At 44.8% G+C, this 22852-nt stretch overlaps 1 protein-coding gene across 2 annotated transcripts in view; it reads right to left on the bottom strand.

Annotated features, from left to right (window-relative positions):
* LOC118678492 (granzyme B(G,H)-like) overlaps positions 1 to 18987 on the bottom strand; it is a 71456-nt gene extending 52469 nt beyond the window's left edge. The window contains exons 1-5 of one of the 2 annotated variants that reach the window (XM_036354286.1): positions 18757 to 18987; positions 17567 to 17714; positions 16939 to 17074; positions 16496 to 16753; positions 15644 to 15859 (exon numbers count right to left, since the gene is read on the bottom strand). In XM_036354286.1, coding sequence (XP_036210179.1) covers positions 15683 to 15859; positions 16496 to 16753; positions 16939 to 17074; positions 17567 to 17714; positions 18757 to 18970 — 933 coding nt within the window. In that variant the 5' untranslated portion in view covers positions 18971 to 18987 and the 3' untranslated portion in view covers positions 15644 to 15682. Of the gene's footprint in view, positions 1 to 15643; positions 15860 to 16495; positions 16754 to 16938; positions 17075 to 17566; positions 17715 to 18756 lie in introns of those variants that run through there. The other variant, XM_036354279.1, reaches the window with a different exon arrangement.
* Positions 18988 to 22852: the final 3865 nt, after the last annotated feature.

Here is a 22852-nt window from a genome sequence, read left to right as displayed (position 1 = left end):
TAGGGGAAATGGGTTTAGTTTTTGCCCATTGAGTATGATGTTGGCTGTAGGTTTGTCATATAAGGCTTTTATTATATTGAGGTATGTTCCCTGTATTCCCATTTTGCTGAGAGTTTTTATCAAGAAAGGGTGTTAGATTTTGCCAAATGATTTTTCTGCATCCATTGATATGAATATGTGATTTTTGTCCCTCAATTTGTTTATGTGATATATCACATTTATTGATTTGCAGATATTGTACCATCTTTGCCTCCGTGGAATAAATCCCATTTGGTCATGGTGTATGATCTTTCTAATGTAATGCTGGATCCAATTTGCTAGAATTTTGTTGAGGATTTTAGCATCTATGTTCATCAAGGATATTGGCCTGTAGTTCTCTTTTATGTGGTGTCTTTATCTGGTTTTGGGAGTAGGGTACTGCTGGCTTCATAGAAAGAGTTTGGAAGTGTGCCTTCCTCTTGAATTTTTTTGAATAGTCTGAGGAGGATAGGTTTTAGTTCTTCTCTGACTGCTTGGTAGAACTCCTCTGTAAAGCTGTCCAGACCAGGGCTTTTGTTTGAAGATTTTTGATCATTACTTCAATTTCTTCAGTGGTTATAGGCCTATACAGGTTTTTTGATTCTTTCTGATTAAGTTTTGGGAGCTTGTATTAGTCTAAAAATATGTCTATTTTGTCTAAGTTGTCCATTTTGTTGGAATAGAATTGTTCATAGTATTTTTTTCATAATTCTTTGTATTTCTGTGGGATCAGTTGTTACTTCACCTTTTTAATTTTTTATTTTGTTTATTTGGGTCCTTTCTCTTTGCTTCTTGGTGAGCCTGGATAGAGGTTCATCAATCTTGTTTATCCTATCAAAGAACCAGCTCTTGGTTTTGTTCATCTTTTCTATTGTGTTTTTTTTGTTTTGTTTTATTTCTATTTTGTTTATTTCTGCTCTGATGTTTATTATTTCTTTCCTTCTGCTCACACTGGGATTTTCTTGTTGCTCTCTTTCTAATTCTTCAAGTTGCAGAGTTAGATGGTATATTACCAGTGTTTTTTTTTTTTTTTTTTTTTTTTTTTTTTTTTTTTTTTTTTTTTAGTTAAGCCTGTAATGCTATGAACTTCGCTCCCAGGATTGCTTTCAGTGTGTCCCAAAGATTTTGGATTGTTGTGTTTTCATTGTCATTTGTTTCCAGGATGTTTTTTTTATTTCTTATTTGATGTCTCTGGTAAACCAATCACTGTTTAATAGTATGCTATTCAGCCTCCAAGTGTTTGAATTTTTGCGATTGTTTTTACTGTAGTTGATTTCTAATTTTATGCCACTGTAATCTGAGAAGATGCTTGAAATGATTTAAATCCTCTTGAATTTGAAGAGACTTTGCCTGTGTCCCAGTGTGTGGTCTATCTTTGAAAATGTCCCATGTGCACTTGAGAAGCATGTATATTCTGTAGTTTTGGAGTGGAATGTTCTAAAGGTGTCAATTAAGTCCATCTGATCTAGTGAGTCATTTTGGATTGATGTTTCTTTGCTAATTTTTTGTCTAGAGGATTTATCCAGTGATGTTAATAGGGTATTAAAGTCTCTTACTATGATTGTGTTGCTGTCAATCTCTCCCCTAGTATCTTCCAGAAGTTTTTTTTAAAAATGTATTTGGGTGCTCCTGCATTAGGTGCATAAATGTTTACCAGAGTTATATCCTCTTGTTGTATCAATCCCTTTAGAATTATCAAGTGGACTTTCTTTTTTTATTATTATTTTTTATTTTATTTTTATTTTACTTATTTTTATTTTTTTTATTACTTAAAGTATTACATATGTCTCCTTTTTTCCCCCCACCCCACCCTTGACAATCCCCTGGCCTCCCCTACCCCACAGTGTCTTATGTCCATTGGTTATGCTTATATGCATGCATACAAGTCCTTTGGTTGATCTCTTACCCACACCCCTCCTGCCCTCCCACCCTCCCCAGCCTTCCTGCTGTAGTTTGACAGTCTGTTCGAGGAAGCTCTGCCTCTGTATCTATTTTTGTTCATAAGTTTATAATGGTCTTTATTATCCAGAAATGAGTGACATCATGTGGTATTTTTCCTTCATTGACTGGCTTATTTCACTTAGCATAATGCTCTCCAGTTCCATCCATGCCGTTGCAAATGGTAAGAGTTCCTTCTTTTTTACAGCAGCATAGTATTCCATCGTGTAGATGTACCACAGTTTTCTAATCCATTCATCTACTGATGGGCACTTAGGCTGTTTCCAGATCTTAGCTATGGTGAATTGTGCTGCTATGAACATAGGGGTGCATATATCCTTTCTGATTGGTGCTTCTGGTTTCCTGGGATATATTCCAAGAAGTGGGATCACAGGGTCAAATGGGAGTTCCATTTGTAGTTTTTTGAGGAGACTCCATACTGTCTTCCATAGTGGCTGCACCAGTCTGCATTCCCACCAGCAGTGCACAAGTGTTCCTTTTTCTCCACATCCTCTCCAGCACTTGTCGTTTGTTGATTTGTTGATGATAGCCAGTCTGACAGGTGTGAGATGGTACCTCATTGTTGTTTTGATTTGCATCTCTCGGATGATTAGTAACTTTGAGCATGTTTTCATATGTCTCTTGGCTTTCTGAATGTCCTCTTTTGAAAGGTGTCTATTTAGATCCTTTGCCCATTTTTTGATTGGATTGTTTATCTTCCTTTTGTTAAGTTGTATGAGTTCCCTATAAATTTTGGAGATTAGGCCCTTATCAGATATGACATTGGCAAATATGTTTTCCCACACAGTGGGTTTTCTTGTTGTTTTGTTGATGGTTTCTTTTGCTGTGCAGAAGCTTTTTATTTTGATGTAGTCCCATTTGTTCATTTTCTCTTTAGTTTCCAATGCCCTAGGAGCTGTATCGGTGAAGAAATTGCTTCGGCATATGTCTGAGATTTTGTTGCCTTTGGATTCTTCTAGTATTTGTATGGTTTCCCGTCGTATATTTAAGTCCTTTATCCATTTTGAGTTTATTTTTGTGTATGGTGTAAGTTGGTGGTCTAGTTTCATTTTCTTGCATGTATCTGTCCAATTTTCCCAATACCATTTATTGAAGAGACTATCTTGGCTCCATTGTATGTTCTTGCCTCCTTTGTCAAATATTAATTGAGCGTACTGGTTGGGGCTGATTTCTGGGCACTCTATTCTATTCCATTGATCTATATGTCTGTTCTTGTGCCAGTACCAGGCAGTTTTGAGAACAGTGGCTTTGTAATACAGCTTGATATCTGGTATTGAGATCCCACCTACTTTGTTCTTTCTCAGGATCGCTGCAGCTATTCGGGGTCATTTTTTATTCCAGATGAATTTGTGGAGAGTACGTTCTAGGTCTGTGAAGTATGCCATTGGTATTTTAATGGGAAGTGCGTTGAATTTATAGATTGCTTTGGGCAGTATGGACATTTTAATGATGTTGATTCTACCAATCCAAGAACATGGTATGTTCTTCCATCTCTTTATGTCTTCCTCTATCTCTTTTTTCAACGTCCTGTAGTTTTCTGAGAAGAGGTCTTTTACCTCTTTAGTTAAGTTTATTTCTAGGTAGCTTAATTTTTTTGGTGCGATGGTAAATGGGATTGCTTTTTTAGTCTCTCTTTCTGCACATTCACTATTGGTGTATAGAAATGCCATAGATTTCTTGGCGTTAATTTTGTATCCTGCTACATTGCCGAATTCTTTTATTAAGTCTAATAGTTTATTGGTGGAGTCTTTAGGGTTTTTTAAATATAATATCATGTCATCTGCAAATAAGGACAATTTTACTTCTTCTTTTCCAATTTGGATGCCTTTTATTTCTTCTTCTTGTCTAATTGCAATGGCTAATACTTCCAGTACTATGTCGAACAGGAGTGGTGAGAGTGGGCATCCCTGTCTTGTTCCTGTTCTTAGGGGAAATGGTGTTAGTTTTTGTCCATTGAGTATGATGTTGGTTGTGGGTTTGTCATATATGGCTTTTATTATGTTGAGGTATGATCCTTCAATTCCCACCTTGCTGAGAGTTTTTATCAAAAATGGGTGTTGAATTTTGTCAAACGCTTTTTCTGCATCAATTGATATGATTATGTGTTTTTTTTCTTTCAATTTGTTTATGTGATGTATCACGTTTATTGATTTGCGGATATTGTACCATCCTTGCATCCCTGGGATAAATCCTACTTGGTCATGGTGTATGATCTTTCTGATGTACTGCTGGATCCGATTTGCTAAGATTTTGTTGAGGATTTTGGCATCTATGTTCATGAGGGATATTGGCCTGTAATTCTCTTTCATTGTGTTGTCTTTATCTGGTTTTGGTATTACGGTGATTCTGGCTTCATAGAATGAGCTTGGAAGTGTTCCTTCCTCTTGAATTTTTTGTAGTAGTCTGAGGAGGATAGGTTTTAGTTCTTCCTTGAATGTTTAGTAAAACTCCCCTGTGAAGCCATCTGGTCCTGGGCTTTTGTTTGCTGGAAGCTTTTTGGTGACTGCTTCAATTTCTTCCATAGTTATTGGCCTATTGAGCTTTTTAGATTCTTCCTGATTAAGTTTTGGAATGTTGTATTTTTTCTAGGAATATGTCCATTTCCTCCAGGTTGTCTAGTTTGTTGGAGTAGAGTTGTCCATAGTATTTATTAACAGTCATTTGTATTTCTGTGTGATCTGTTGTTATTTTGCCTCTATCATTTCTGATTTTGTTGATTTGGGTCCTTTCTCTTTGCTTCTTGGTGAGCCTGGCTAGAGGTTTGTCAATCTTGTTTATCCTCTCAAAGAACCAGCTCTTTGTTTCATTGATTTTCTGTATTGTTTTTTTGGTCTCTTATGTCATTTATTTCTGCTCTGATCTTTATTATCTCCTTCCTTCTACTCACTCTGGGGTTTTCTTGTTGCTCTCTTTCTAATTCTTTGAGCTGTAGATTTAGATGATTTAGTGCCATTTTTTCTTGTTTGTTGAGATAGGCCTGTAGAGCTATAAACTTCCCTCTCAGGACTGCTTTCATTGTGTCCCAAAGCTTTTGGATTGTTGTGTTTTCATTGTCATTAGTTTCCAGGATGTTTTGAATTTCTTCTTTGATCTCATTGGTAACCCAATCAATATTTAATAACGTGCTATTCAGCTTCCAAGTGTTTGAGTATTTTGGGTTGTTTTTGTTGTAGTTTATTTCTAATATTATGGCCTTGTGGTCTGAGAAGATGCTTGGTATGATTTCAATCTTCTTGAATTTGGGGAGACTTTGTTTGTGACCCAATATGTGGTCTATTTTTGAAGATGTCGCATGAGCACTTGAGAAGAACGTATATTTTGTGGCTTTGGGGTGAAGTGTTCTGAAGATGTCTATTAAGTCCATCTGATCTAGTGAGTCATTTAGGATTGCTGTTTCTTTGCTGAGTTTTTGTCTAGCGGATTTATCCAGTGATGTCAGTGGTGTATTAAAGTCCCCTACTATGATTGTATTGTTGTCGATCTCTCCCCTGATATCTTCCAGGAGTTTTCTTATGTATGTGGGTGCTCCTGCATTGGGTGCATATATGTTTATCAGGGTTATATCCTCTTGTTGTATTGATCCCTTTAGTATTATGAAGTGGCCTTTCTTATCTCTTGTTATGGCCTTCACTTTGAGGTCTATTTTGTCTGATATAAGTATTGCTACCCCAGCTTTTTTTTCATTTCCATTTGCCTGAAAGATATTTTTCCATCCCTTCACTTTCAGTCAGTGTGAGTCCCTTCTAATGAGGTGGGTCTCTTGTAGACAGCAAATATATGGGTCATGTTTTTTTATCCATTCTGTCACTCGATGTCTTTGATTGGACCATTTAGTCCATTTACATTTAAAGTTATTATTGAAAGGTACTTGTTTGTAGCCATTTCTATTTTTTTTGTGTGTGTGTGACTGTTTTCTTTCTGAGCTTTTTATTTCTTCTTTTTACACCAGTCCCTTTAGCATTTCTTGCATTGCTGGCTTGGTGGTGATAAACTCCCTTAGCCTTTTTTTGTCTGTGAAGCTTCTTATTTCCCCTTCAATTTTGAATGATAGCCTTGCTGGATAGAGTATTCTTGGATTCAGTCCTTTGCTTTGCATCACTTTGTAAATTTCTGTCCATTCTTTTCTGGCCTGATGTGTTTCTGTTGAGAAATCATTTGATAATCTGATGGGGGATCCTTTGTAGGTAACTCTCTCTTTCTCTCTTGCAGCCTTTAAGGTTCTGTCTTTGTCTTGTACATTTGCCATCGTTATTATGAAGTGTCTTGGTGTGGGTCTTTTGGGGTTCATCTTGCCTGGGACTCTCTGTACTTGTGTAACTTTTTTCTTCCCCATATCTGGGAAGTTTTCTGACATTATTTCTTCAAATAGATTTTCTAATCCTTGCTGCTCTTCTTGTCCTTCTTGCAGCCCTATTATGCGTATGTTACTTCGTTTCATGTTGTCCCGAAGCACCCTTAGGCTCTCCTCCTGCTTTTTAATTTTTTTCTCCAGTTGCTGTTCAGATTGAGCTTGTTTCTCTGCCTTATCTTCTAATTCACTAATTCGGTCCTCTGCTTCTTCTAGTCTGCTGTTGGAACTTTCCATGGTGTTTTTGATTGTAGCTCTATCACTTTTCATTTCTTCCTGATTCTTGCATAGGTTGTTGATTTTCTCATCCATCCGCTGAATGAATTGTACAACCATTATTCTGAATTTTTTTTCTGTCATGTTGCATGCTTCAACTTCATTAATGTCCTTTCTTGGTGACTCCTCATTGTCTTTCCTCTGGGTGTTGTTTCGTCTCTTCATTCTGATTATCTCCCGATGGTTCAAACGTCGAGTTGCGTGGGCCAGGGCCGTGTGCAGTGGGAGCCTCCCACCACCCTAGTGTCACTGAAGAGCTCTGACACTAAGATGTGTGGTTGTTGTGGGTTGGTGGGAACCAGGCTTGCTCAGAGTCAGTGTTGTCAGTGCTCAATGTGGCCTTGTTCGCGCTCTTAGAATCAGGGACCCTGCCTGCACCGTGCTGAAACAGAGACCCCCCTGAAGCGTGTTGAAAACCAAAGCCCCCTAGCGTACGCCAGGAGTCAGAGTTCCCCAGAATCCAGTATCAGAGTCTCTGTTGCTTTGCGCGACCTTGCCTTGAGAATTAGGGTCCCTGTGTGCCCTTGCACCAGGAATTGGAGTCACTGGCTCTTAGTATGAATGCACAGGAAATCAGGATCTCAGGCGCAGGAGAAAAGAAACACAGTCAAGTCACTGGTGCTTGGTGCTGCCCCACCTGCCCAGAGAATCGGGGTCCCTGGGCCTGTGATATGTGGGACAAATTCCCAGTGTTCGCGCGATTGCTCCCAGCCCAGGGCTCAGAAGCCGGCAGTGCGCCTAGGCTCAGTTCCTGGGGTTCTCGCGTTTGCTCCCAGCCCAGGGCTCAGAAGCTGGCAGTGAGCCTAGGCTCAGTTCCTGGGATTCGCGCATTTGCTTCCAGCCCAGGGCTCAGAAGCTGGCAGTGCGCGTAGGATCAGTTCCAAGGTGCTGGCGCACTTCCAGGCTAAAGTTCCTGGAGCGCTGAGGCCCCGGCAAGGGGTGGGTCTATCAGTTAGTTACTCTGGCGCTGCCTGCAAGCCTGCGGGAAGGGGGGATGGGCTCTGTTACTCACGGATCTGCCGCGGGGATTTCTGAACTTTTGGTGTCCGCAGGTCTGTAGCTGTGGTCACAGGCCTCTGTCCTCAGTGGCTGCAGGGTCCTGGTATGCGTCTGAGATCAGACTGGGTGGTGTTGAGGCCAGGATCGTAGTCTCAAGCAGCTCTGTTTCCCAAGATGGCTTGGTTGCTGTGCCTGTACTGGCCGCCCAGGAGTGTCTGCGCAGGGAGCGGGACTCCGCCGCATAAGACTGCCGGTTTAGCAGCCCCTTAGAAGACCTGCAGAATCTAACTGTCCCTAGCTCATACACACACACCACATGTGTCCACACACTCCTCTATCACTTCCTTGCGCTCTCACACTCTCTCCCTCCCTATCTTCCTGCTGGTCGCCATTTTTCTCAAGTGGACTTTCTTGTCTCTTGTAAAGGTCTTCACTTTGAGGTCTATTTTGTCAGATATAAGTATTGCTACCCCAGCTTTTTTTCCATTTCCATTTGCCTGATTGATATTTTTCCATCCCTTCACTTTCAGTCTGTGTGAGTCCCTTGTTCTGAGGTGAGTGTCCTGTAGACAGCATATATATGGGTCATGTTTTCTTATGCATTTAGTCACTCGATTTCTTTTGATTGGAGCACTTAATCCATTTACATTTAATGTTATTATTGATAGATATTTGTTTGTAGCCCTTTCTGGACTTTATGCCTGTGTTCTTTCCTCCCTTTCTATTTCTTCTTTTTACAGCATTCCCTTTAGCATTTCTTGCATTGCTGGCTTGGTAGAACTAAAAACTCTCTTAGTTTTTTTTTGTTTGTTTTTTTGTTGGTTTTTTTTTGTCTGCAAAGCTCCTGATTTCCCTTTCAATATTTTGATTGATAGTCTTGCTGGATAGAGTATTCTTGGATTCAGACCTTTGCTTTGCAGCACTTTGCATTACTTCCTTCCATTACCTTATAGCTTGATGTGTTTCTGTTGAGAAATCATTTGATAATATGATGGGGGATCTTTTGTAGGTAACTCTCTCTCTCTCTTGCAGCCTTTAAGATTCTATCTTTGTTGTTAACATTTGCCATTGTAATTATGACATGTCTTGGTGTGGGTCTTTTGGGATTCATCTTACTTGGGAATCTCTGTACTTGTGTAACTTTTTTCTTCCCATATCAGGGAAGTTTTCTGTCATTATTTCTTCAAATAGACTTTCTTATCCTTGCTGTTATTCTTGTCCTTCTGGTAGCCCTATTATATGTATGGGTTGTTTTGTCCCAAAGCTCCCTTAGGCTCTCCTCCTGCTTTTTAACTTTTTTCTCCAGTTGCTGTTCAGATTGGGCTTGTTTCTCTACCTTACCTTCTAACTCACTAATTCGGTCCTGTGCTTATTCTAGTCTACTGTTGAAACCTTCCATGGTGTTTTTGATTGTAGCTATATCACTTTTGATTTCTTCTTGATTTTTGCATAGGTTGTTGATTTTTCATCCATCCAGTATATGAACAGTACAACCATTAATGTGAATTCTTTTTCTGTCGTGCTGCATGCCTCTGTTTCACTTATTTCCTTTCTTGGCAATCCTTCTTTTTCTTTTCTCTGGGGATTGTTTCATTGTCTCCCCATTCTAACTATCACCAGAAAGTTCAAACACCGAGTTGCAGGGGCCTGGGCCATGTGCAGTGGGAGTTTTGCTCCACCCGTGTGTCACTGAAGAGCTCTGACACCAAGACATGTGGCTGCTGTGGGTTAGTGGGATCCTCACCCAGGATCAGAGTCACCAGCCCTCAGTGCAGCCTCGTGCATGCACCTAGAATCAGGGACCCCACCTGCGCCATGCTGAAAAAGAGATCCCGCAGGTGTGTGCTGAAAATTAGAGTTCCCCAGTGCATGCCACGAGTCAGAGACCCCTGTGCCTACACCGAGAATTGAGTATCAGTGTCTCTGTTGCTTGGTGAGGCCACACGATGAGAATTAGGGCCCCTGCATGTGCATGCGCCGAGAATTGGAGTCACTGGCTCTTAGTGTGCATGCAATGGGAATCAGGGCTCCCAGGCACGTGTGATAAGAAACAGAGTCAAGTCACTGGTTCTCAGTGCTGCCTCTCGTGTGGAGAATCAGGGTCTCCAGTCTCCTTGGGGGACCAGGTTGCACAACCACCCTGTGTTGGCAGGAGGTCCATTCCTGTGCTGCGGAAAACAGACTTCCTTGTGCACTTGCCCAGAATTAAAGTCAGGTGGCACTGCCGTCCTGTGTGGGTATGAGGTCTAGCTGCGTGAGTGTGCGCTGCAGGAAACAGTCTCCCAGTGTCCATGCCCACAGGCTCAAATTCAGGTAGCAGAGCTGCCCTGTGTGGGTAGGAGGCCTGCTTGCATGGGATGGGTCTAGCAGTTCCTATGGTGCTGCAGTGAACCTGCAGGGAGGGGGATGGGTTCTGTGACTCACAGAAATTTGCGGCTTGGATGTCAGGATTCTTGGTGTTGGTGGGTCTGCAGCTGTGATCACAGGTCTTTGTCCCTAGTGGCTGTAGGGTTCTGGTTTGCATCTGAGACCAAATTGGGTGGTGTTGAGGCTAAGATCCTAGTCTTAAGGATCTGTTCTGTTTTTCAAGATGGCATGGTCTCTGTGCCAGCGCCGGCCGCTCCTGGAGTGTCCGCAGTGGCAGTTGGGTTTCGCCATCTAAGACTGCCCGGTTAACACCCTGCAGGATCTAACTGTCCCTAGCTCACACACACACACACACACACACACACACACACACACACACCACACATCCACACACTCCTTTATTGCTCCCTCACTCTCTCACACTCTCTCCCTCCTTACCTTCTTGTTGGTAGCCATCTTTGCCCTATGCTGAGATTTTTGTCTTCTTTTTTATTTTTTTTCACTTGCAAATAAGTAGCTGTGTGAGAAGACTGCTCTTTCCAGGTAAATGTGCTCAAGACATTGAGACATTGTGTTGCTGCATGAATCGTGTGCAACTAGATGGCAAAGACCAGGCCATTGAAGGTTACGTGAGCCCAGAGCATTTGCCCCATGTCAGAAGAGAGTGCTGTGTGTATTAGGGTCAGGAGGGTGTTAGGCCAAACCTGGTGCTTATGCTCTGCTCCCAGGCATTGCCCATATTAGTAGCAAGATGTGGAGGGATGGCTGCTGGGAGTGTCTGGTGAGGTGAGCCCACCACAGGGAGATCTTAGCAAAAACATCACATTCTCTATGTTTGGCCTCCTAGACAAGGATTTCCTAATGTTGAAAATTTTAGGTCATATTAGAAACTATGAAGGAGCAGCAGCCATGATGGCCTAAAGAGAAGAGGTGTTTCTGGACTTTCCTGACCACATGACCCTCCCTGATTTGAGTTTGATTGTGCACAGGCAGGAGCTTTTGATAATGAGAGGGACCATGTTGTGGCCTGTCTGAAGGTCAGGCTCTAACTACCCTCTGGGAGATACATTTTATGGGTTTTCCTACCATTTGATTCTGTGCAATTGTTATTAGTGGAAGTGGGTGTCCACTAGTGGAAGTGGGGAATACCTTTCCCCACAGGGCTCTGGGGGTAGGATTCTTAAGATAGCTTTAGAAAATGAATTTTCTAAGACTTGTACAGGAGAATGAGTGAATTTTATTTGCATGGAGTTATGTCCCTCAGGTGCAAAAGTCCCATGTCCTTTAAACTGGACCTGGAAAAGGTGCAGCTGGGGATTCAGCAGAGCTAGAAGCAAAGCCAGTGTCCAGAGGTTGCATTCCATGGTGGAGTAAGTCCTGCAGAGCATCAGACTGGTTGTAATCCATTAGTTCACTGAGTGTGGGCCATGTGGGCCAATGCAGGGGAGCAGGCCCTCTGCCCAAGAGAGCCAGGAGTGCAAGAGGGTGAGAGAGGGAACTCTGCTTTTCCAGGAGCTTATGTAGCTCAGATTTGGTGCCATTGCAGGGGCCACGTCTGTTCTGGCCAATGACCTGCTCCCAGGTGTGACTGACAAGTAATCATCTTTCCTATGGCATTCAGACTTACTGAGCGTGCTTCTATTCTTACTTTGTCCACTCCTTCTCCCAGGATCTGTGGGGAACAGACCTGAAGAGTGTGAACCTGTAGATTCTGGCACAAATGTTATGCCTATATTATCAGGCCTTCCCTTTGCTTCCTTCCTGTCAATTAATTAACAACTGGGATAATTATAACAGTATCACAATGACATTCATGCCTGTTACTTTTACTGTATTTTAAATTGTATTTTCCAATTACTGTCCACTTTCAATTTTATTTTGTATTACTGTCAGGTGTAGAGCATAGTGATTAGAAAATCATACACTTTACAAATTGTTGCCCCCAATATTTCCAGTACCAACCTGGCACCACGCATAGTTATCACAATGTTTTTTTTTAAATTAAATATTTATTGTTCAGATTATTGCATTTGTTCCTCTTTTCCCCCCATAACTCCCCTTCTCCCAGTTCCCACCCCAGCCTCCACCCTCACTCCCCACCCACTGTCCTAATCCATAGGTGCATGATTTTTGTCCAGCCTCTTCCTGCATCTCCCCCCCCTCCCCCCCCCAAGAATAGTCAGTCCATTCCCTTTCTATGTCCCTGATTCTATTATAATCACCAGTTCATTCTGTTCATCAGATTATTTATTCACTTGATTCTTAGATTCACTTGTTGATAGATGCATATTTGTTGTTCATAATTTGTATCTTTACCTTTTTCTTCTTCTTCCTCTTCTTAAAGGATACCTTTCAGCATTTCATATAACACTGGTTTGCTGGTGATGAACTCCTTTAGCTTTTCATTATCTGTGAAGCTCTTTATCTGACCTTCAATTCTGAATGATAGCTTTGCTGGATAAAGTAATATTGGTTGTAGGTTCTTGGTATTCATCACTTTGAATATATTTCTTGCCACTCCCTTCTGGCCTGCAAAGTTTCTGCTGAGAAATCAGCTGACAGTCGTATGGGTATTCCCTTGTAGGTAATTGAGTTTCTTTCTCTTGCTGCTTTTAAGATTCTCTCTTTGTCTTTTGCTCTTGGCATTTTAATTATGATGTGTCTTGGTGTGGTCCTCTTTGGATTCCTTTTGTTTGGGGTTCTATGCACTTCTTGGACTTGTAAGTCTATTTCTTTCACCAGGTAGGGGAAGTTTTCTGTCATTATTTCTTCAAGTAGGTTTTCAATATCTTGCTCTCTCTCTCTTCTTTTGGCACCCCTATAATTCTGATGTTGGTACGCTTGAAGCTGTCCCAGAGGCTCCTTACACTATCTTCGTATTTTCAGATTCTTTTTTCATTTTGCATTTCCGGTTGGGTGTTTTTTGCTTCTTCGCATTTCAAATCTTTGACTTGATTCTTGCGCTCCTCTGGTCTGCTGTTGGGGGCCCGTATAATATTTTTTATTTCAGTCGGTGTATGCTTAATTTCTAGTTGGTTCCCCATCATAACATTGAGGGTCTCATTAGATTTCTTGTAGATCTCATTAAGTTTATTGGCAGTTTCTAGAAAATTATTGTAAGATCTTAAAAGTGTGGTTTTAAGCTCTATATCCTCCATTTCTGACATTTGTGTCCTGTTTCTTTGTCTCCGCATTTTCTTATGCTTTCTTGGTGCACCCCCTAGTGGTCTTTGTGCGCAGTCTTGTTGTAGTTAAGCCTTGATTGTGGTAGGTAATACTGGGGGGGATTTGACCTCCATGCCAAGTGGCTGTGAGAATCAGCTGTGTCTCCAGTGGGAGAACTTCTGTCCTCTAGGGAGGTGCTAATCTAGCCTTTGCCTGAGGCTATCCAGCAAATGCCTCTGTGCAGGGCTTGGGCGGGGCAGGTCCCAGGGGATCTACAGGGTGGGCGGAGCAAGCAGTTATGGCTGCTCTCAGTCCTGTCCCCAGGGGCTCTTCCTCTCAGAGTCCCAGCAACTGCTGCAAACCTCGGAGAGAAAGCTGCCCTTGAGTTCTGACTGATGCCAGAGAGTCCCGATTCTCCTATTTGAGTCTGGGTCCCTAGAGACTCGCCCGGATCTGGAGCTCAGAGCCTGAGACTCCCTCCCGTTTGAAACAGACAACTGCGCCCGCAGCCGCCAGCCTGCTCCGCGCGCACCTCCACATCTTAGTATTTGACTTCCGCACTGCGCCTCCTCTGAGTCTCGGTATGCTTTTCTCTTTCCTCCTAGTTGTAGAATTTCCCCTCAGCCAGCTTTCCTGTGGTTCTGGGTGATGTCCGTCCCGTCTTTTAGTTGTATTTTTGAAGTGGTTGTGCGAGGCAGCAATCTCCGGTGTTTACCTATGCCGCCATCTTGGTTCCTCTAGCACAATATTATTGGCTGAGTTCCCTACGCTGTACTTTGCATCCTAGTCACTATTTTCTAACTACCAATTTGTATTTTTGCCTTTTTTACCCAGTCCCACAAACCCCTTCCCCTTTGGCAACTATCAGTCTTCTTATTTGAGTCCGTTTCAATTTTGTTTGCTCATTAACTTGTTCTTTAGATACTACAAACAGGTGAAATGATATGCTATTGGTCTTCCTCAGTCTGACTTGTTTCCCTGAGCATAATACCCTGTGGGTCCATCCATGCTGTCACCAATTATATCTGCTACTTTTATGGCTCATGGAAATGAGGCTGCTGCCCTGCCTGCTCCCCACCTGCTGCCCTCTCCCCGAGGTGAAGAGGATGAGCCAGTGAACAGTTTGGGGGCTGCACGTCTAGAAACGAAAGAACTAAAGTCATTTCCAAATTCCACACAATGCTGTTCTGGAGACCCAAGTGATACAATTCAAACAGAGTGTAACCAGCAGTAGAAATAAAACACAAATACTGTGGCGAAATCTGAAATCTGGGCTTTGTGGGTTCATGTGAAGGAGGGTGAGGAAATTCCATTCAGATAAAAGTCAACACTGTCAGTTTCACTTGTGTTCAGGTGTCAGAACCTGTATTATTCATAAATACCTGGCACTTAATAGGTACACAATCAGCATTTGATCACTGATTGATGGAAAAACTGTGCTTTCTAGTCCTACTGCAGAGAGCAGCCCTTTCTAACTCAAAAGGCAGGTAGAACCCATGGTGGCCAGCATGCAGTCTGAGCCTTGAGTCCAGCAGTGAGGAACAGGCAGAGGACTAAGGCTCCTGAGTGACCAGCAGTCAGTGGACTCTGAGCACATGGTGGGGACACTGGGCTGGATGTGAGGGTGGAGCTGGCTCTGCCCAGTGAGAGATGGAGCCAGGTGTTCTGCAGACACCCTGCCGCCCTGTCCTCCAGGGCCCTGCAGGGGGCCAACACAGTCCTGGTCCCCCAGTCACCCTGTGCCAGGGCATAAGCTGGGTGGCAACTCAGTGACCAGGCCCTGCTGGAACCTGGGGACTCTGGGTGTCCTAGGTGGGAGGGATATGCAGAAGTAGGAGCTCAGACCAGTGTGGTCTGTGGGGCGCAGGGTTGGTGGACTCTGAGGATGTCCAGTGGTCAGCAGGGATGAGAAGAAGGGGCAGCCAGGATACCGGAAGCGAAGCTAAGCCCTGAGCTCAGAGGAGGGAAGAAAAGGGCAGGGAGAGAAATTCATCCCAGGAGGGAATGAGGAGCTTCTCAGGACTTCCTTCCCTCTTCCACCCCTATCTCTCCTTACCAACTCGCAGACCCCAACCCTGCCACTCCCTGGTTGCTGGAGAACAATGACCTGCTCAGGAAGGCCCTCCTCTCTCCTGTCTGGTGGGGCCTCCTGAGCTGCAGTCCAGGCTGTGCCTGGTTGGTGCCCAGCACCCACGTGCTAGTCCTTTCCTCTCAGCACATAACACAGAGGAAGAAGTAAGACCTTCATACTGAGCCCAGGACCTGAGAGATTCATGTTTTCTCTTAATGTGCTCCTCTCTGTCCTGGCAGAAGGGCCGGCCCTGTGAGTGCAGGTGTGGCCCAGAAAGAGCTGGGAATAGCTTTGCATGAGGTTTTGGGGGGTGGTGTGCGAAGGGGAAGAGGAGGAAGTAGAACAGAGAAGAATTGTGCTATTGGCCTTCTGAGCACAGAGCTAGTGCCTGTGAATGAGGGTCACTGAATAAACAAATCATCTGAGAGTCATTTATTTGGTTGCTGGCACCACCTCCCTCCCTGCAGTATGATCCTAGATTAGCTCCAGAGAAGATGGTCTGGGTCCTGCAGTTGGAGGCTTTCCATGGTTTCCTTTATCCAGGGAAGGAAACTGGCGACTTTGGTGTAGACCTCAGGGGGTGTCCCATCTTTGAGTCCATAGGAGACAATTCCTTGGATCTTATTTTCACACAGGAGAGGCCCCCCGGAGTCCCCCTGTGGACAGAAAGAGGGAAGAATTGAGTAACTTCCCCTGGTCCTGCCCTCGACCCCTCATCCCAAGCCCCTCTCAGAGAAGGCTGCCTTGCATGGTTTCCACCTTGGAGATAAGCAGACAGGCAGGTCCCTGTGGTCCCCTCAGCCTGGACATTGTCACTGCTTCACTTCACCCCCAGTGGTGGCTCCCTTTGCTCCCCCAGGTCCCTGATCCTCTGGCTATGAAGGTGCTGCAGGAATGTGGCTGCAGCCTACTGTGTAAGGACCCGAGAGCAGGCAGGTGGGCTGACACTTAGCATGGAGAAGGAGCCCATTAACCAAGGAGGAGCCCCTTACCTTGGAAGCCACCAGGCATAACTACTGCACACCCAGGGAATAGTTATCTAACTGCTGTGTCCCGGCTTGGGCCAGTATTACAGATTCACCATCTGGGGGAGCACCATGTTTAGAGTGACCATAGGCCCTTGTAGCCTCTTATAGGGCCTATTCCTCTCAGCTCTGATGGCTCTCCTCTTTTCCTCTTGGGGAGAAAGATCATAGCCTAGAGGGTGAAGGGTTCCGCCCCTTCCTCAGGTCCCAGTCTGTATCCAAACATCCCTCTTCCCATAGCCAAGCTAAGCAGCTGTTCAGTATCACCTTAAAGGAACACTTCTTTTCTTTTGGGTCCCCCACACAGAGTTGAATGTTCTTGTTGTAATTGTTAAAGACATCTTTACACTTCTTGTCCTTTTGCAGGGTCAGCTCTACCTCCTGCAGAGTGTCTGAGGAAGGGCCATCCCTTGTGACCCGCCCCCAGCCAGCCACAGTGCACTTCTGTCCTGGCCTCAGCAGGTCCTTGCCCCTGGGCAGTGGGAGGGGCTTCACAGCATCAGTTTGCTTGATGTTTCTCTCCAGCTGGTGGGGAAGAGGCAAGGGAGCCCAGGTCAGCCAGTGCCTCTGGGCCTGGAAACCATGATGGGACCCCTGAGTTACTGGGACTAGTCAGGTGACTGGAGTGGGAGGAAAGGAAGGGACAGGTCACAGTCAGAAGAGAAACAATGAGATCTCAGAACTGCAAATGCAGCAGGAGGTTTCCTCACCTGCAGTAACATGATGTCATTGGAGCGTTTACTCTTATTGTAGTCTGGGTGTGGGAAGGCTGTTTTCACTGGGATCTTCTGCTGGGTCTTCTCCCGCTTTTCGATGTTGTGGGCACCCAGGGTGACTGTGATTGAGCTGCACAGAGAACAGAGTGGGTGAGTTTGGCGGCGAGGGAGAGAGATATATCCCAGGGATTATGAATGGCAGGTGATAGCTGGTGCAGGGCATAGGGCCAGGGACTTGGTGGTTCTGCTCCTCAATGACACTGAAGTCAGGGAGATGGGAGCTCTCTGTTGCCCTCAGGCAATGTCATGAAATTGCTTGCATTTGCATTTTGACCCTAATGCATGTGTTCATAGTCCACCGCTGCTTTATTTGGCCAGTGTGGTTGTTCTCTTCTCAATTGTGTTCCTTGCTGTCACCTCTGACCCTCTGAGCCCAAAGCTTACCTGTCCTATTTCTCAGGCTCTCATTGCCCGGTCATGTTCTCTGACGGCTCCTCTGATGAGGTCTCATGGGCTTGAGTTACCAGGGGGCTGGGGAGCTGCCCTGGGCTGCAGCTCCTGGGATGAAGGGCAGGGTCCCTCTAGGGGTCTCAGGAGGTGTAGCCTGGCTGCGTTCCCTTACCGTCCATTGCAGTGAGCAGCTGTCAGAACAAAGTTGTCTCCCACAAGGACACCGCCACACCTGGACTTTTTCTCCTCATCTCGAATGTGAAGGAAGGCCATGTAGGGTCTGGAGTGGGGCTTGGCTTCATGTCCCCCGATGATCTCCCCTGAAGGAAAATTCTGTTGTACTTTTGTGGTGCCCCCCACGCCTCGCCTCCCCCCCAGTGCACCAGGCAGGCATTGGCTTGATGACTTATATGGCTGGCCACTTGGGAGCCTAGGGTGGCATAGAGCCGGGAGTAGGTAGTGAGTAGGTAGTGAGGGGCCTCCACTTTCTCATCTGGAAAAGGGAACAGCAACAGGCTGGGTCTGTGACTTTGCCTGCCACATAGCTGGTGAGAATACAGGTCTCAGGAACAGGGAAGGCCTGGAGGCTCCTGAAAATTCCTCTCCTGACTTCGCTTGGTGTTGGGTGAGCTTCTGAGGCCCCTGTGGTGCTGTGACGTCCAGCGTAGTGCACTTTTCAGTGTCTAGGACTTAAGCTAAGGGATCTAGATGCTGACACATGAGGAGTTCCAGGTAATTGTTGGTGGCTGCTTGGAGGGATGGCTTCCAATGGGCCTCTGGAGGAGGATTGGTAAGGCCAGTGCTGTGGGATTCTGGAAAGCAGAGAAGTTTGGGGCTGCCAACCTCACTGGCTCATCCTTTAAGGAGAGGACCTGCTAAAGGCCTGGGAAGAAAAGCAGAGCTGGAGAAAGGGACTGAGGGGCCTTGAGATGGAGCAGAGGCAACAGCAGCCTTCTGGGGACAGTGACTCCACCAACTGTGGGGTCTGCTGAGCTCTGGGCTTCTCTCCTAAGCAGACCCTGAGGACAGCACCTGTCTCATCACAGACATGGAAGCCAGGACTGCTCTGCCCTCTGCAGTTTCCCAGCCTCTGCCATGCACTTCTAGGAAGTTCCACTCTCCACTTGGCACAGGTAGGGCCTGGGAAGGGCATTGTGCCCCCCGGCTTTTCTTGAGAATAGGCTTCTGTCCTGTTATTTCTGCCTGTAGCTCATCCAGCATTATGTGTGGGTCTGAGATGGGATGGGAGCTGGGGTTCAGAACATTCCTGGTGGAGAGCTGGGTCAGGGATGTGCAGAAGGGCCAGGAGGTCTGTGCTAATGTGGGATGGGTTGGGCCTGTGAGGGTGGGGAGGTCACTCACCTGCCTCAGCCGAGGGGAGTGGGAAAAAGGCCAGCAGGAGCACGAGCAGGGGTGGCAGCATCTTCCCAGGAAGGCTGCTCAGGTCGGAGCTGCTGGTGTTTCTCTGTGCTCTGTTCGCACGCCCAGAAGAGGCAGGAAGTGTGGGTGGGCTCTGAGATCTGAGTCCCCCTCTGGTTTTGTAGTGCTTCATCCCAGAAGGCTTTCTATGAAGCATCCGCACCCCCAAGCCTCCTGCCTGATGATGGTCTCTGGGTGGTTGTGTGAGAAGTATGCAGCAACCACATCAGTTTTCACAGCTCATGACTCAGAGCAGACCCTAAGCAGACTCCAGCCCCAAACAGGAACCCAAGGGTACAAGGTGGGGCCTGTGGCATGTGGTATTGATCAGTGGAGGTACTGGAGCCCAGAAACCTAAGTCCCTATTCATAGAACTCCCAGTGCCTCATCTCCATGCTACTAAGTCCATAAGGGTAATTTCTTTCGCACATGTGTTTAGGCCCTTCTCTGTCTAATGGCCAAACATAGTGGAGATGTGTCTCCTTCCTTTATAGCAGTGATTTTCAACTTTTTTCATCTCATGACACATGAACTAATTACTAACATTCTGTGGCATGCTATATTTTTTGCAGAGCTCACAAAAAATAGTTATACTTTTGATTGATTTAAGAGAAGTAATTAAATACCCTTTGTGCTCCAAAATGACTTTAACAAAAATATCTGGTGCTTATCCTTGTATATAAGAATTTCTGGTACCAAAAATTAACTAATCACACACAACCATATTAGCAATGCGACCAATAAAATGAAACTTTATTATATGACCCATATGTTTATAGGGCAAGACAGGGCATTCACACCAGATAACTATTGTGTTTACTGTTGTCATTTTTTAAAATATATATTTTTTATTGATTTCAGAGAGGAAGGAAAAGGAAGAAAGAAATGAAACATCAATGATGAGAGAGAATCATTGATCAGCTGCCTCTTGCAGGCCCCACCCTAGGGATTGAGCTTGCAACCTGGGCATGTGCCCTGACCAGGAATTGAGCCATGACCTCCTGGTTTATAGATCAACACTCAACCACTGAGCCATGCCAGCTAGGCTGTTGACATCTTTTTATTTGATGACTTAAGAGAATATAGGTTAGTGACCCTGACTAAGCAGCCTGGTATTGCATGTTTTAAAAGTTCTTGTGGGACACTGGTTGAAAATCGCTGCTTTAGAAAGAGCTGAGCATCTGATGGGGGAGACAGAAACATCAGGGAGCAGAGTACTGAGTGGGAAGGGCCATGGTAGAGTGATGCAAGGGGAGGAATAGAATATCACCACCATCTACTACACTGACATAGCAACCCACTCATCATCACAGTTTCCTCCTGAGGGGTTTTATTTACAAATGCACCATCTGTCTTGTCAACATTTTTAACAAAAGTAATCTCCTTGACATGTAGTGGCCTAGAGTAAGGAATCATTGTTGCCCTTGCAGTTGAACCACTGATTGGCTTAGCCTATGTCAACCCTACTTTGAGTTGGCTGGGTTCAGTCCCACCCAAACCACATAAACTAGGCGTGGAAAGGGCTGTTTCCCCAAAGGAAGCTCAGGTTACTAAATTGTCGATATTGAGTGAAGTAAGAAAGCGTGCTTGTCAACCAAAGGCCAATAATTGTCCTTTCAGTATCCTCTGTGCTCTGTGCAGAGCCACACTTCTGCTAGAGCAGGCTTGGCACACAATAGGCTCACACTTGCTAAGCAAATTATGCTAATGAGCTCACTACACTGTGAAGGACCATTGCTTCTAAACAGCCTTGGCCCAATTCTGTTCAAAGGTTGACTAAGCTTCTCTGAGAGGTTAGAATCTGGTAATTTAAACGTCCACCTTTACGTTTTCTGTTTTTTACAATTTTTCTATGAGGAATATTATGTATCAAAATACATATTTTCAGTGTAAACGTCTTCCCTGTCATACCCCCTACACTCCAAAGCTCTCCTTGTTTAAGTCAGCCTGCCTCGTAGTAGACATTTACAAAATAAAGAACCTTCCTGATGACAGTGGTAAATATGCTCATTAAGGAAAGTTGGCCTTGCGTCCTGCAGAGAGCGCAGGTGTCTGTTAAGGCAGCTTAGGCAGCAGCCTCTGGTCATGTCCTTGTTTCTTCTTTTGTCCAGCTCCCGTTTTGGCATTTTTCTGCTGAGACTGAATCTTCTGCTTCTACTGTCCCCGACCTTAGTTGATACACCTGCAACTGCCTTTCTACAAAACTATTGATCAGCAAAAATAAAAGGGCTACAGGATCCCTCATTTTGATGCTGTGACTTTTTTGTCTTCATGCAAAGACAGTTTTATGTAGATGTACAGTTGACTCTAATTTGAAAATCTGAAAATCAGTTCATTCTTGTTATAATTTTTTTATAATTATGGTTATATTTATGTTCATATTGTATAAAATGACTCATTTAATAAAGTGACACTTTAATTAAAAAAAAGGAAAATTTGGAAAGTAGAAAAGAAAAATTTCACTGATTTGCCCAAACCCCCAACACAATCCTATATAATAAAGAGCTAATATGCTAATGGTCGTGACACCCTCATGCTGTAACAACTGATCAGCAGGATGCTGCGTGCCTGTGGGCTGCAGCTCTGCGGGGCAGAGCCGCTGTGTTGCCTCGGGGATGGGGCAGAAGCGGGGAGGTTCCTGGAGGATGCAGGACCTGTGGCGGGGAGGGCGGGGTGAGAGCCCATAGCGCCCCACTCACAAGTCCTTAATGGCCCACCACCCACCTGCCAGGGGAAGGAGTGCAGTGCACACTGCCAGGAAGTGGCGCTTGAAACTCCACAGCAGGTGGGAGGCTTCCACGCTCTCCTTCAGAGCCATGATGGGCTGGAGCCGCCGCATTGCTCTGGAGATGGGGTGGAAATGCGGAGGTGCCCTGAGGAGGTGGGACCAGCCGGAGGACTCGTGGGACCAAGGGTGGGGCTTGAAGCAGCCAGAGAAGGTTGGAAGGGTCAGGGATGGGGCCAGGTGCACTCGAGCTCTGGGTGGAGAGATTAGGGTGTCAAGGCGGGGCAGCGGGCGGCTGGGTGGGGCATGCAGATGTGCGGGCCATTGGATTTCATGTGCTGGGTCACTACTGTTACCATAAGATGTGCATTTTAAGTACTTGGGATCATACTATATATACAATGTTATATATATTTTATATACAATATTACTTTTTTTATCTTCACTTAACACTATTATGTAAGAATTTTCCTGTGTTCTTAAAAACCTTATTCAATGAGACTGTAGTCTCTGTTCCTAGTTATTACAACTTTTAACATGCAGTTAAGTTTTGAAATTAATGAAAAATTTTAAAAATAATTTAATCATAGAGAAAATGATTAAAATGATCTAATTTCAGATTGTTCACTGATAATCATCTTTACTGTATTGAGGTATGAACTAACATATTTTGCTCTCATGTATATCGGCAATTTTTTTAAAAAAAGGATTATATTAAATACAAGATTATGTTATAACATTTATTAAATATTGAGGTGAAATTCACATAACATTAATTATTTAAAATGTACAATTCAGTGGCATTTAGTGTATTCAAAATGTTGTGCAATCACCTCCTCTCTCTAATTTCAAAGCTTTCTCATGACCCCAGAAGAACATTTCATCACACCCATCAACTTGTGTGTACCCACAACTTAACTGGTACTTAATCACTTTCCATTCTCCCTCTCCCACCAATACCCACCCTGGCTTTTGGCAACTACTAGTCTCATTCCTGTCTCTGATGGATTTGCATATCGATATATATAAAGAGCCAGGGGCCAACCGAATGGATGACCGAACAGGCTGCGTGGGGCGACCAGGCTGGCAGGGGGTTTATTGAGGGTCAACCAAACGACTGAACACCAGGCTGTGTGGGGCAACCAGTCTGGCAGGTTAGTGAGGGTCAACCAAACAATTGAACAGCAGACTGAGTGGGGCGACCAGGCCGGCAGGGGAGGAGGAGTGAGGGGCGACCAAACGACTGACCAGCAGGCTGCGTGGGGCGACCAGGCTGGCGGGGGGACAGTGAGGAGCAACTAAATGACTGAACAG

This window comes from Myotis myotis, unplaced genomic scaffold, assembly GCF_014108235.1.
Source record: "Myotis myotis isolate mMyoMyo1 unplaced genomic scaffold, mMyoMyo1.p scaffold_m19_p_1, whole genome shotgun sequence".
Lineage (NCBI taxonomy): Eukaryota > Metazoa > Chordata > Mammalia > Chiroptera > Vespertilionidae > Myotis > Myotis myotis.
This window is presented reverse-complemented; position numbering and strand designations above follow the sequence as displayed.